Source organism: Dendropsophus ebraccatus, chromosome 7 (assembly GCF_027789765.1).
Source record: "Dendropsophus ebraccatus isolate aDenEbr1 chromosome 7, aDenEbr1.pat, whole genome shotgun sequence".
NCBI lineage: Eukaryota > Metazoa > Chordata > Amphibia > Anura > Hylidae > Dendropsophus > Dendropsophus ebraccatus.
In genome coordinates this window covers 148,644,681-148,660,434 of record NC_091460.1, presented here as the reverse complement: position 1 = coordinate 148,660,434, position 15,754 = coordinate 148,644,681, and the positions used below count along the sequence as shown (strand labels likewise).

The following is a 15,754-nucleotide window of genomic DNA, read 5'->3' as shown; positions in this document are numbered from 1 at the left end:
GACAATACACATAGATGAGCTACAAGTGTTATTATGAGGCTTTGTATAAGCAATAAAAAGGACAATATTAGTATCAATGTACAAACACAATTACGATTCATTGTAAAGAGCCGGAGATCTAAATGGCCCGTAGCACCCCAAAGCACACTACAAGGGGTCTCTCAGATGTGAAGACGTTTATTAAGGCCGAGAAATGTAAGAAAAGAATGACTGACCTGAGAACTCTCCAGTGCAGCGGCTCTTGTCAGGATGACTGACCTGAGAACTCTCCAGTGCAGCGGCTCTTGTGACAATGACTGACCTGAGAACTCTCCAGTGCAGCGGCTTTCGTGATGCCTGCAGGTCTTTGTTTTGAGGTTGCAGCAATAACATGGCGTCTACATACCCAGATAGAAAGGAAATGGAGTGAAATAGAAAAAACAAACAGAAGCGCTCAGAGACAGACACTAGTCGATATAGTGAGATTCTTGCAAAAAATGATAAAGTCCACTTACTTCACTATGGGGGAAAGATCCTGAGTAATGATCTGACCCCCTCCAGGACGCTTGTCAGTATATATGCACCAATGAACCGTAAGCCGTCATGAGTACCAAAGCGGTTTTATTTCCAGAATAGGATGGCAACGCGTTTCGGTGGGTATTAGATCCACCTTTTTCAAGCAAGGGCTTGAAAAAGGTGGATCTAATACCCACCGAAACGCGTTGCCATCCTATTCTGGAAATAAAACCGCTTTGGTACTCATGACGGCTTACGGTTCATTGGTGCATATATACTGACAAGCGTCCTGGAGGGGGTCAGATCATTACTCAGGATCTTTCCCCCATAGTGAAGTAAGTGGACTTTATCATTTTTTGCAAGAATCTCACTATATCGACTAGTGTCTGTCTCTGAGCGCTTCTGTTTGTTTTTTCTATTTCACTCCATTTTGTTACTACCGGAGTGGTAACACCCCGGGATTTAAACTTAGCGCCCTCCATATCTGGATGTTCCGGCTGTGACGGAGAGTGACACTTCTTTACGCACTATCTTGGATATTTGGTGGAGTGGGTAAGGAATTTTCCATGCCCACATACACCGGGTGAGTGCTATCGTGATTGTTAGAATTTGTATATTGGATGAGCGCTATCCCCTACCACTTTACAGATAGAAAGGAGTAATAGAGAAGGTACAAGCTCCTGGGACCCAGGAGGGAGGGAAAGTATAAAAATGTGTTTGTCGCTTTTTTTTTTTTTTTTGCAATGTCGCAGGAATTGTCCTTTAAGGCACTGAAAAATGATGAGTTACTTTATACAGAGTGACAAGAAACATAAAAAGAAGTAAGAATAGCCAAAAAATGGTAAATATGATACATTCCAGCCGTACTACACTGTTACATGGCATCTTATTGTCTAAGCAATGGTTCTGAAGGAGTGATGGTAGTGTTACTTCTCTGACAGCTTTATACTGTGACTCCCATACTGTGACTCCTGTACTGTGCCTCCCATACTGTGACTCCTGTACTGTGAATCCTATACAGTGACTCCTATACTGTTACTTATATACTGTGACTCCTACTCTGTGACTCCTGTACGGTGATTCCTATACTGTTACTTATATACTGACTCCTGTACTGTTACTTATATACTGTGACTCCTAACTCCTATTCTGTGACTCCTGTACGGTGACTCCTATACTGTTGCTTATATACTGACTCCTGTACTGTGACTCCTATTCTGTGACTCCTGTACTGTGACTCCTATACAGTTACTTATACACTGTGACTCCTATACTGTGTAATCGTATTACTCATGTGTTTTAGGTCGTCTCAACATCCACTGAGAAATCTAAATATCTGATTGACGTCCAGACAATGAAGATTCCAGAAAATGTGAGTCCGACTGAGAGGATCGGCTCCGTGAAGGTGCCTGACTATAAGAATGTGGCCAGTGCTAAGCTCCTGTATCAGCTCTCTGAAGACGACCGCACCAGTCCTTTTACTGTTGATGCTTCGAGTGGAGACGTCTATCTTTCCAGACATGTAGATTATGAGACAAGCACCCAATATATGTTATCTCTCAGCATAGAAGACCATAGCAAGGAACCTCCCAAGAGCCGCCCGGTCATCCTGAAGGTTGATGTTGAAGACCACAATGACCATTACCCATTGTTTCCTGACCACCTGATAGTCCTAGGGGTTGCAGAGAATGCCCCCATCGGGACTGTCTTGTACACCTTTAAGGCAAAAGATGGAGATGGCAGCCAAGAAAACAGCAAAATTAAATATTCTTTAAACAAAGAAAATCCCTTTTTTATTAACGAATGGGATGGAATCTTGTCTACAAACCAAGCTCTGGACCGCGAAACCGAGAAGTCGTTTACGGTGATGGTGATTGCGACAGACCAGGCGGCTGATATTACACAGCGCCGGCGCTGCTCACTGACCGCTCACATTATCATCCACGACGTCAACGACAACCGTCCATACTTCCTGTCAGCGGCCGCCGCCTCTGTGATGGAGGATGCAGAGGTCGGGGCGCTCATACATCGAGTAGTGGCCGAGGATCCTGATGAGGGAAGGAACGGACAAATAACATTCCACATCCAGGATGGAAACTCCAAGCAGGTGTTCTCGCTGGATGAAACTACAGGTATTATACTTCATTATATAAAAAAGACCATTGTGTGTGGAAGGAACGTCCGTGAGATCCGTCAACAGCGTTACCGCCTGATATAGTTACCGCCTGATATAGTTACCGCCTGATATAGTTACCGCCTGATATATCTACCGGCTGATATAGTTACCGGCTGATATAGTTACCGCCTGTTATAGTTACCGCCTGATATATCTATCGGCTGATATAGTTACCGCCTGATATAGTTACTGGCTGATATAGTTACTGCCTGATATAGTTACCGCCTGATATAGTTACTGGCTGATATAGTTACTGCCTGATATAGTTACCGGCTGATATAGTTACCGCCTGATATAGTTACCGCCTGATATATCTATCGGCTGATATAGTTACCGCCTGATATAGTTAACCTCTGTTATAGTTACCGCCTGATATATCTACCGGCTGATATAGTTACCGGCTGATATAGTTACCGCCTGTTATAGTTACCGCCTGATATATCTATCGGCTGATATAGTTACCGCCTGATATAGTTACCCTCTGTTATAGTTACCGCCTGATATAGTCACCGCCTGATATAGTTACCGCCTGATATATCTACCGGCTGATATAGTTACCGCCTGTTATAGTTACCAGCTGATATAGTCACCGCTTGATATAGTTACCGCCTGATATATCTACCGGCTGATATAGTTACCGCCTGTTATAGTTACCGGCTGATATAGTTACCCCCTGATATAGTTACCGCCTGATATAATTACCGCCTGATATAGTCACCGCCTGATATAGCTACCGGCTGATATAGTTACTGCCTGTTATAGTTACCGGCTGATATAGTTACCCCCTGATATAGTTACCGCCTGATATAATTACCGGCTGATATAGTTACTGCCTGTTATAGTTACCGGCTGATATAGTTACCGCCTGTTATAGTTACCGGCTGATATAGTTACCGCCTGTTATAGTTACCGGCTGATATAGTTACCGCCTGTTATAGTTACCGGCTGATATAGTTACCGCCTGATATAGTTACCGCCTGATATAGTTACTGGCTGATATAGTTACTGCCTGTTATAGTTATCGGCTGATATAGTTACCCTCTGATATAGTTACCGCCTGATATAGTTACCGGCTGATATAATTACCGCCTGATATAGTTACCGGCTGATATAGTTACCGCCTGATATAGTTACCGGCTGATATAGTTACCGCCTGATATAGTTACCGCCTGATATAGTTACTGCCTGATATAGTTACCGCCTGATATAGTTACCACCTGATATAGTTACCGCCTGATATAGTTACCGCCTGATATAGTTACCGCCTGATATAGTTACCGCCTGATATAGCACCGCCTGATATAGTTACCGCCTGATATAGTTACCGCCTGATATAGTTACCGCCTGATATAGTTACCGGCTGATATAGTTACCGGCTGTTATAGTTACCACCTGATATAGTTACCGGCTGATATAGTTACCGGCTGATATAGTTACCGGCTGATATAGTTACCGCCTGATATAGTTACCGCCTGATATAGTTACCGGCTGATATAGTTACCGCCTGATATAGTTACCACCTGATATAGTTACCGGCTGATATAGTTACCGCCTGATATAGTTACCGCCTGATATAGTTACCGCCTGATATAGCACCGCCTGATATAGTTACCGCCTGATATAGTTACCGCCTGATATAGCACCGCCTGATATAGCACCGCCTGATATAGTTACCACCTGATATAGTTACCACCTGATATAGTTACCACCTGATATAGTTACCACCTGATATAGTTACCACCTGATATAGTTACCACCTGATATAGTTACCGCCTGATATATCTACCGGCTGATATAGTTACCGGCTGATATAGTTATGGCTTGATATAGTTACCCTCTGATATAATTACTAGAGATGAGCGAACCGGGTTCAGGTTTGAGTCGATCCGAACCCGATCATTCGGTATTTGATTAGCGGTGGCTGCTGAACTTGGATAAAGCTGTAAGGTTGTCTGGAAAACATGGATACAGCCAATGACTATATCCATGATTTCCACATAGCCTTAGGGCTTTATCCAACTTCAGCAGCCACCGCTAATCAAATACCGAAAGTTTGGGTTCGGATGGACTCCAGCTGCTCCAGGTTCACTCATCTCTAATAATTACCGCCTGATATTGCTACCGGCTGATATAGTTACCGCCTGATATAGTTACCCTCTGATATAGTTACCCTCTGATATAGTTACCGCCTGTTATAGTTACCGCCCTATATGTCTACCAGCTGATATAGTTACCGGCTGATATAGTTACCGCCTGATATAGTTACCGGCTGATATAATTACCGGCTGATATAGTTACTGCCTGTTATAGTTACCGGCTGATATAGTTACCGCCTGATATAGTTACCGGCTGATATAGTTACCGCCTGATATAGCACCGCCTGATATAGCACCGCCTGATATAGTTACCGCCTGATATAACACCGCCTGATATAGTTACCGCCTGATATAGCACCGCCTGATATAGTTACCGCCTGATATAGTTACCGCCTGATATAGCACCGCCTGATATAGTTACCGGCTGATATAGTTACCGCCTGATATAGCACCGCCTGATATAGTTACCACCTGATATAGTTACCGGCTGATATAGCACCGCCTGATATAGTTACCACCTGATATAGTTACCACCTGATATAGTTACCGGCTGATATAGCACCGCCTGATATAGTTACCGCCTGATATAGTTACCACCTGATATAGTTACCCCCTGATATAGTTACCGGCTGATATAGTTACCGGCTGATATAGTTACTGGCTGATATAGTTACCGCCTGATATAGTTACCACCTGATATAGTTACCAGCTGATATAGTTACCCTCTGATATAGTTACCAGCTGATATAGTTACCCTCTGATATAGTTACCCTCTGATATAGTTACCAGCTGATATAGTTACCAGCTGATATAGTTACCCTCTGATATAGTTACCAGCTGATATAGTTACCCTCTGATATAGTTACTGCCTGATATAATTACTAGAGATGAGCGAACCGGGTTGGGGTTCGAGTCGATCCGAACCTGAATGTTCGGTATTTGATTAGCGGGGGCTGCTGAACTTGGATAAAACTATGGGCATAGATTCTGAATCACTGCAAAATGTATTTATCATAATTATGATGATAACATAATAAAAACAATATATAAAAACTCACTAAAAATATTTAAAAACAAGCAGGTACAATACATATATAATAGACAACAACATAGGATGAATGGGTGATCAAATATTAGGTGCGTCGCAATGGGATGTCATTCCCTACAAATAAACCGCTATTCCAGCAATATTATGGCACAAGACAAACCAGAGATAATCATAATGATGTGCAGCCGTTCCTCTCTCTCCAGTTCGTGTTTTACAGTTCTCCCTCTCTGAACAGCTCGCACTCCTTTATAAGACCCACATGACCATAATTAGCAGGATATGCCTGTGCTCACATGTCTGGACCCTATGTCTTCCCCATTCTGTGAGAGCAGTAATGGTAAGTGTAATACCATATCCATACTTGTGTCGTTTGGGGGCAGCCTTCCCCGCCGGTGGTGCTGGCTGGGTTTTGGTGGGGCTTTTTGGGTCTGGTCCTGTGACATTGGGGTTGCAGGGCCGTTCCATGGCCTCCCTTCCCTGCAGGTGCACGCTTTGCGGGGTTGGCGGTCGCTGACAGACACTGTGTGGAGTTAGCGTAGGGACCCGTGTGGACCAGAGGACCTGCGCGGTGGTACATGGGGCAATATGGCTTGATCAATTCATATACAGACACTCTGGTGTTGATTTTTAATATAGGCCTGGCGGCATTAGTATCAGCCATAGATGGGATGTGCAGCCGTTCCTTCCTCTCCAGTTCGTAGTTCAGAGATAATGATAAACCTTATCAGCACTCACCCATTCCACCTATGGGACAGCTGTGACCCTCCTAGGTGGAATGGGTGAGTGCTGATAAGCTTTATCATTATCTCTGGTTTGTCTTGTGCCATAATATTGCTGGAATAGCGGTTTATTTGTAGGGAATGACATACCATTGCGACGCACCTAATATTTGATCACCCATACATCCTATGTTGTTGTCTATTATATATGTATTGTACCTGCTTGTTTTTAAATATTTTTAGTGAGTTTTTATATATTGTTTTTATTATGTTATCATCATAATTATGATAAATACATTTTGCAGTGATTCAGAATCTATGCCCATAGTTTTCTGTTGTGTATTCATCTTTATGGTGGGTTTTTCTGTTAATTGAGTAGAGTGACACCCATGGCTATAACTTACTAGTGGGCTATACTGAGAATAAGGGTGATTAAGTTCCTCTACTGTGAACCTTTTTGTATATATGAACTTGGATAAAGCTGTAAGGTTGTCTGGAAAACATGGATACAGCCAATGACTATATCCATGATCTCCACATAGCCTTAGGGCTTTATCCAACTTCAGCAGCCACCGCTAATCAAATACCGAAAGTTTGGGTTCGGATGGACTCCAGCTGCTCCAGGTTCACTCATCTCTAGTAATTACCGCCTGATATTGCTACCGGCTGATATTGTTACCGGCTGATATTGCTACCGGCTGATATAGTTACCGCCTGATATAGTTACCACCTGATATAGTTACCGCCTGTTATAGTTACCGCCTGTTATAATTACCGCCTGTTATAGTTACCCTCTGATATAGTTACCGGCTGATATAGTTACCCTCTGTTATAGTTACCGGCTGATATAGTTACCGGCTGATATAGTTACCCTCTGATATAGTTACCGGCTGTTATAGTTACCGGCTGATATAGTTACCGGCTGTTATAGTTACCGGCTGTTATAGTTACCGGCTGTTATAGTTACCGGCTGTTATAGTTACCCTCTGATATAGTTACCGGCTGATATAGTTACCGGCTGATATAGTTACCGGCTGTTATAGTTACCGGCTGTTATAGTTACCGGCTGATATAGTTACCGCCTGTTATAGTTACCGGCTGATATAGTTACCGCCTGTTATAGTTACCGGCTGATATAGTTACTTACGGATGAAGAATTTGTGTGATAAATCTTATTTCCTCACATTTGTAAACCCCTCCAGGATGGCTCCGCTTATCCGCTACAGTCGACCGTGAGATCCAGGAACATTATACTTTAACCATCTTGGCCACAGACAATGGAAACCCAGCTCTCCATGCAGCCCAGATTGTTACCATAACGGTTACTGATGTCAATGACGTGTTACCGACATTCAAACAAGTCCTGTATGAAACCGAGATTCCCGAAAACCAAGAGCCTGGAGAGCGGGTGATGAAGGTTGAAGCCGAGGACGGTGATTCAGGTGCCTGGGGTTTCAGATTTGTCTAATAAATAGTATTAATGGTCTTCTGGATTCTTCTATAGTTTTTAGCAATTTATATCTTTTGGCTTTTACCAATTTCCCAAAACTTGGGACAAGTAATGTAAGTACTAAAGAAAACACTGAGAAATCCCATTCTGTACAGCCAGGGGCCCAGCTAAGAGCTCAGGGGCCCAGGGGCAAAGGTTCAGCTTGGGCTTTCGGACGGGTTCCCTCCATGGTGGCTGGCTGTGGCTTTACCTTCAGCTGCAGCGTCTCTCTGAGTATTTGTAGCTGATGAGCGGCTGCAGCGCCTCTCGGAGCCATTGTAGCTGATGAGCGGCTGCAGCGTCTCTCGGAGCCATTGTAGCTGATGAGCGGCTGCAGCGTCTCTCGGAGCCATTGTAGCTGATGAGCGGCTGCAGCGTCTCTCGGAGCCATCGTAGCTGATGAGCGGCTGCAGCGTCTCTCTGGGTATTTGTAGCTGATGAGCGGCTGCAGCGTCTCTCTGGGTATTTGTAGCTGATGAGCGGCTGCAGCGCCTCTCTGAGCCATCGTAGCTAATGAGCGGCTGCAGCGCCTCTCGGAGCCATTGATGATGTGATGTGAGCCGGATGAATCCCTCTGCAGCAAACCTAGCCAAGTGGTACCTGCACACATTACCCATCTTACGGGTTAATAAAGTAAGGGCGAGTTCACACGGAGTCCCGCCAGCCTCCGTTTCACACAGGAATGAGAAAGGAGAGAAGGGGTGCTAGTGCAGTAATACGTGTAAAACAAAGGGAGTGAGGAAAGGTGAACAAGTGGACGCTCACCTGGATGAGTTGTGCAAGCGATAGGCACAACTCTATCAATCGCTCCAATAACACCGCTGCCAGCTCTGGGTCATTCACGGCCAAACCAAGGAATTAAGCAATTAGGGAACACAGAGAGACCCAGCAGAGGCATCTGAGACAGGGACACCCTTCAGGTGAGACAGGTGCAGACATCAGGTGCAGCAATGCGGCTTAGGAGGGAGCGCTGGTCGCCAATCACCAACACACTATGTGATCTTAGACCAAAAATAATAACTGTTTATTAAAACAACGTGTTCCGGCCCTTTATTACGCCAGGGCCTTCCTCAGGCATCTTAAATATATTGTATAGAAAAATATATATTTATAGAATGACACTTTGTTGCTCCATCATTTTGCTGCATAAAAATCCAGATTTGCTCCTTAGGAGTGAGGAGAGATGGGAGGTAACTGCAGCTGTAACAATGGCCCTGTGTAAGCGAGTCTCATCGGTTACAGACACCCCACAATGTCTATCAGCAGAGTCCCACCATAACCCCATCTGATTGTCCATGTAGAATATTAGTCTGTGGTTTGTACAGCTAATCTATACACAGTAACAATGGCGTCCCAGGACAATACACTCAGTCACCACCGGGTGGCGATGTTACATTACTTCTTCATCAACTCGTTCCTTAAATGACACTTTAATGTAACCACAAACCTCCCTCTAATTCTCCCTCTAATTCTCCCTCTAATTCTCCCTCTAATTCTCCCTCCTCCCAGAGGAGCAGCTTCCTGTAAGGACCTTCTTACTGTTATATCACTACTACTGGACGCTGTATATATACACAGACAGTATACAGGGCCTCACTATAGTATCACTAGCAGTATATATACAGACAGTATACAGACAGTATACAGACAGTATACAGTATACAGGGCCTCACTATCAGTATATATACCCACCATGTACAGGCAGTATACAGGGCCCCACTAGCAGTATATATACAGGCAGTATACAGGGCCTCACTAGCGGTATATATACCCACCATGTACAGGCAGTATACAGGGCCCCACTAGCAGTATATATACAGGCAGTATACAGGGCCTCACTAGCAGTATATATACCCACCATGTACAGGCAGTATACAGGGCCTCACTAGCAGTATATATACCCACCATGTACAGACAGTATACAGGGCCTCACTATCAGTATATATACCCACCATGTACAGGCAGTATACAGGGCCTCACTATCAGTATATATACAGGCAGTATACAGGGCCCCACTAGCGGTATATATACAGGCAGTATACAGGGCCTCACTAGCGGTATATATACAGGCAGTATACAGGGCCTCACTAGCAGTATATATACAGGCAGTATACAGGGCCTCACTAGCGGTATATATACAGGCAGTATACAGGGCCTCACTAGCGGTATATATACAGGCAGTATACAGGGCCTCACTAGCGGTATATATACCCACCATGTACAGGCAGTATACAGGGCCTCACTAGCGGTATATATACCCACCATGTACAGACAGCATACAGGGCCTCACTATCAGTATATATACCCACCATGTACAGGCAGTATACATGGCCTCACTAGCAGTATATATACCCACCATGTACAGACAGTATACAGGGCCTCACTAGCAGTATATATACAGGCAGTATACAGGGCCTCACTAGCAGTATATATACCCACCATGTACAGACAGTATACAGGGCCTCACTAGCAGTATATATACAGGCAGTATATAGGGCCTCACTATCAGTATATATACCCACCATGTACAGGCAGTATACAGGGCCTCACTAGCAGTATATATACCCACCATGTACAGACAGTATACAGGGCCTCACTATCAGTATATATACCCACCATGTACAGGCAGTATACAGGGCCTCACTATCAGTATATATACAGGCAGTATACAGGGCCTCACTAGCAGTATATATACCCACCATGTACAGACAGTATACAGGGCCTCACTAGCAGTATATATACAGGCAGTATACAGGGCCTCACTATCAGTATATATACCCACCATGTACAGGCAGTATACAGGGCCTCACTAGCAGTATATATACCCACCATGTACAGACAGTATACAGGGCCTCACTATCAGTATATATACCCACCATGTACAGGCAGTATACAGGGCCTCACTATCAGTATATATACAGGCAGTATACAGGGCCCCACTAGCAGTATATATACAGGCAGTATACAGGGCCTCACTAGCGGTATATATACAGGCAGTATACAGGGCCTCACTAGCGGTATATATACAGGCAGTATACAGGGCCTCACTAGCAGTATATATACCCACCATGTACAGGCAGTATACAGGGCCTCACTAGCGGTATATATACCCACCATGTACAGACAGCATACAGGGCCTCACTATCAGTATATATACCCACCATGTACAGGCAGTATACATGGCCTCACTAGCAGTATATATACCCACCATGTACAGACAGTATACAGGGCCTCACTAGCGGTATATATACAGGCAGTATACAGGGCCTCACTAGCAGTATATATACCCACCATGTACAGACAGTATACAGGGCCTCACTAGCGGTATATATACAGGCAGTATACAGGGCCTCACTAGCAGTATATATACCCACCATGTACAGGCAGTATACAGGGCCTCACTAGCGGTATATATATAGGCAGTATACAGGGCCTCACTAGCGGTATATATACAGGCAGTATACAGGGCCTCACTAGCGGTATATATACAGGCAGTATACAGGGCCTCACTAGCGGTATATATACCCACCATGTACAGGCAGTATACAGGGCCTCACTAGCGGTATATATACCCACCATGTACAGGCAGTATACAGGGCCTCACTAGCAGTATATATACCCACTATATACAGGCAGTATACAGGGCCTCACTAGCAGTATATATATATAGGCAGTATACAGGGCCTCACTAGCGGTATATATACAGGCAGTATACAGGGCCTCACTAGCGGTATATATACCCACCATGTACAGGCAGCATACAGGGCCTCACTATCAGTATATATACCCACCATGTACAGGCAGTATACAGGGCCTCACTAGCAGTATATATACCCACCATATACAGGCAGTATACAGGGCCTCACTATCAGTATATATACCCACCATGTACAGGCAGTATACAGGGCCTCACTAGCAGTATATATACCCACCATATACAGGCAGTATACAGGGCCTTACTAGCAGTATATATACCCACCATGTACAGGCAGTATACAGGGCCCCACTAGCAGTATATATACAGGCAGTATACAGGGCCTCACTAGCAGTATATATACAGACAGTATACAGACAGTATACAGTATACAGGGCCTCACTAGCAGTATATATACCCACCATGTACAGGCAGTATACAGGGCCTCACTAGCAGTATATATACAGGCAGTATACAGGGCCTCACTAGCAGTATATATACAGGCAGTATACAGGGCCTCACTAGCAGTATATATACCCACCATGTACAGGCAGTATACAGGGCCTCACTAGCAGTATATATACAGGCAGTATACAGGGCCTCACTAGCAGTATATATACAGGCAGTATACAGGGCCTCACTAGCAGGGGAGCTGCTGTACATCGGGGTCTCTGTCACATACGCTCGTGTCCCCTTTGTATTGTACGTATAATGTCGCAGTGTCATATAATGAGTATAGAGACTAATAGAAGGACGGACCCCCGGCACCGAGTGTCTGATCTGCGGCTACACTGGGAGGGTGGTCTGCTATTGTATAGGATCTGCTGAGGATGGGCCCAGCTATTATCCCGGAGGCTTCAGGGCCTTTTACACAGACAGATTATCACCGGTGAGCGATGCGAGGAACCCTCCTGCCACCCCATGTAAAAGTGACAGCGATCGGCCGGACGCGAGAGACGCCGAATCCTCAGCTGATCGGGTCATTTGCCCGGCTGCACAAATGATACAAGGATTGTTTGTGCAGCCGGGGCCCCTCATGGCGTCTATAGGCCCCCAGTGACCTGGCTGATTGGTCGGCAGATGATAAATGGCTGTGTGTACTAGGACCCTCAGGGGACTCCGGACGTCATTACATGAGATGACCCCCGCCATGCTTCTTCCTTTCAGGAGTCAACGCTGCGCTGACATATCACATCCTGCCGGGCCCGGCACAAGGATATTTCCGGATAAATCCAGATACCGGAGAGCTGATAACAGCCGCATCACTAGACAGAGAGAAGGAGGAACGGCACGTTATAAGGGGTAAGAACTATCAGAGCGGAGGCCGTAACCCCAGCGCCTCCATGATACAACCAGAGCGCTACACACCCCATCCTTCCACATAGAGGCGGGTACACTGCCCCTGGTATAGGGGGAGGGGGGGTCCAGTTATACTCACCGTGCCCCCCCCCAATGTCCTTCCCCCCTCCCCATAGACTTCTGTAAAGCATGTAACCTGATCCCTCAGTCCATTGTCTCGGGACAGTTTTTTGCCAAGTGAATGATAAGGTCAGAGACTGGAGGAGGAGTATCTGTGTAGGGGCCCTATTACACCAACAGATTATCTGACAGATTTTTTTGAGCCAAAGCCAGGAGTGGATTATACACAGAGAACAGGTCATAAAGGAAAGACTGAGATCTCTCCTCTTTTTAAATGCATTCCTGGCTTTGGCTTTAAAAAATCTGCCAGATAATCTGTTGGTGTAATAGGGCCCTTACACAGATACTCCTCCCCCTCCGCACACACACTTTCTAACCTTATCATTCACATGGCAAAAAACTGTCCCGAGACCGAGGACTGAGGGATCAGGTTACATGCTTCACAGAAGTCTATTGAGAGGGGAAAGAGGAAATGTCGTACAAAATAAAATGTAAAATTTCTTATTTTCAGTTTTATATTTGATTTGTAGAAAGTGTGTTGAGATGACAGTACCCCAATACCCCAATACCTCAGTGCTTCAATACCCCAGTGCCTCAATACCCCAGTACCTCAGCACCCCAATACCCCAGTACCTCAATACCCCAGTACCTCAATACCTCAGCACCCCAATACCCCAGTACCTCAATACCTCAGCACCCCAATACCCCAGTACCTCAATACCCCAGTGCCTCAATACCCCAGTGCCTCAATACCTCAGCACCTCAATACCTCAGCACCCCAATACCCCAGTACCTCAATACCCCAGTGCCTCAATACCCCAGTGCCTCAATACCTCAGCACCCCAATACCTCAGCACCCCAATACCCCAGTACCTCAATACCCCAGTACCTCAATACCCCAGTGCATCAATACTTCAGCACCCCAATACCCCAGTGCCCCAATACCCCAGTACCTCAGTGCCCCAATACCCCAGTACCTCAATACCCCAGTGCCCCAATACCCCAGTGCCGCAATACCCCAGTACCTCAGTGCCCCAATACCCCAGTACCTCAATACCCCAGTGCCCCAATACCCGAGTACCTCAATACCCCAGTACCTCAATGCCCCAATACCCCAATACCTTAATACCCCAGTACCTCAATACCTCAGTGCCCCAATACCCCAGTACCTCAATACCCCAGTACCTCAGTACCCCAGTACCTCAATACCCCAGTACCTCAGTACCCCAGTACCTCAATACCTCAGTACCCCAGTACCTCAATACCCCAGTACCTCAGTACCCCAGTACCTCAATACCCCAGTACCTCAGTGCCCCAATACCCCAGTGCCCCAATACCCCAGTGCCCCAATACCCCAGTACCCCAATACCCCAGTGCCCCAATACCCCAGTGCCCCAATACCCCAGTACCTCAGTGCCTCAATACCCCAGTGCCCCAATACCCCAGTGCCCCAATACCCCAATACCCCAGTGCCCCAATACCCCAGTGCCTCGGTGCCTGTAATGTATAGTCCAAAAGGCCAATTATCAGCTAGATGAGTTTGGGATAATTGACCCCATGGAGGATGGAGCCGCTCACTCTCCTGAATGACTATTGATCCCTGTAGAAGCCGCCTGGGAGCCGTATAGATTGTTGCAGCCATGATACAGGTGGGACCCCCCCAACCTCTGACTCTCTACCTGGTGTAAACTACAATTCCCATCAGTCAGAGTTTGGGAGAGGAGGTTGTAGAGTCCGGAGTGTTCCATCTGATGATAGGTGGATAGTCACTGCCTATTCTCCACCATTATACTTTATTATCCCCAGTGCTGGTGACGGACGGCGGATCCCCATCATTCTCCAGCTCGGCCACCATTGTGTGTAGAGTCCTGGACCAGAACGATAATGCTCCTCAGCTCTTACTTCCTGAGGCCGAGATCCACGTCCCAGAAAACCAGGATCTGGGACTAATTCACAAAGTGTTGGCCGTAGACCAAGATGCTGGCAGCAACGGCCGAGTACAAGTCCAAATCATTGGTAATTAATGAGGTTTGCTGAACTGTCTGAGCTGTTTGTTATATGTCACAAACATCCGGAACTTTCTACAGGTCTTCGCATTGTTCTTCCTTTTTTTACTGTGTGTATCCCTGTGTGTATCCCTGTGTGTATCCCTGTATATCCCTGTGTGTATCCCTGTATATCCCTGTGTGTATCCCTGTATATCCCTGTGTGTATCCCTGTGTGTATCCTTGTGTGTATCCCTGTGTGTATCCTTGTGTGTATCCCTGTATATATCCCTGTATATCCCTGTGTGTATCCCTGTGTGTATCCCTGTGTGTATCCCTGTGTGTATCCCTGTGTATATCCTTGTGTGTATCCCTGTGTGTATCCCTGTGTGTATCCCTGTGTATATCCTTGTGTGTATCCCTGTGTGTATCCTTGTGTGTATCCCTGTGTATATCCCTGTATATCCCTGTGTGTATCCCTGTGTGTATCCTTGTGTGTATCCCTGTGTGTATCCCTGTGTATATCCCTGTGTGTATCCCTGTGTGTATCCTTGTGTGTATCCCTGTATATCCCTGTGTGTATCCTTGTGTGTATCCCTGTGTATATCCCTGTATATCCCTGTGTGTATCCCT

General features: G+C 45.7%; 1 protein-coding gene across 1 annotated transcript in view; it reads left to right on the top strand.

Moving 5' to 3' along the window:
* DCHS2 (dachsous cadherin-related 2) overlaps positions 1-15,754 on the top strand; it is a 272,583-nt gene that overhangs the window by 209,679 nt on the left and 47,150 nt on the right. The window contains exons 9-12 of the mRNA XM_069976220.1: positions 1,799-2,627; positions 7,737-7,976; positions 12,885-13,019; positions 14,943-15,152. Of these exons, the coding sequence (XP_069832321.1) occupies positions 1,799-2,627; positions 7,737-7,976; positions 12,885-13,019; positions 14,943-15,152 (1,414 nt within the window). The remainder of the gene's footprint in view (positions 1-1,798; positions 2,628-7,736; positions 7,977-12,884; positions 13,020-14,942; positions 15,153-15,754) is intronic.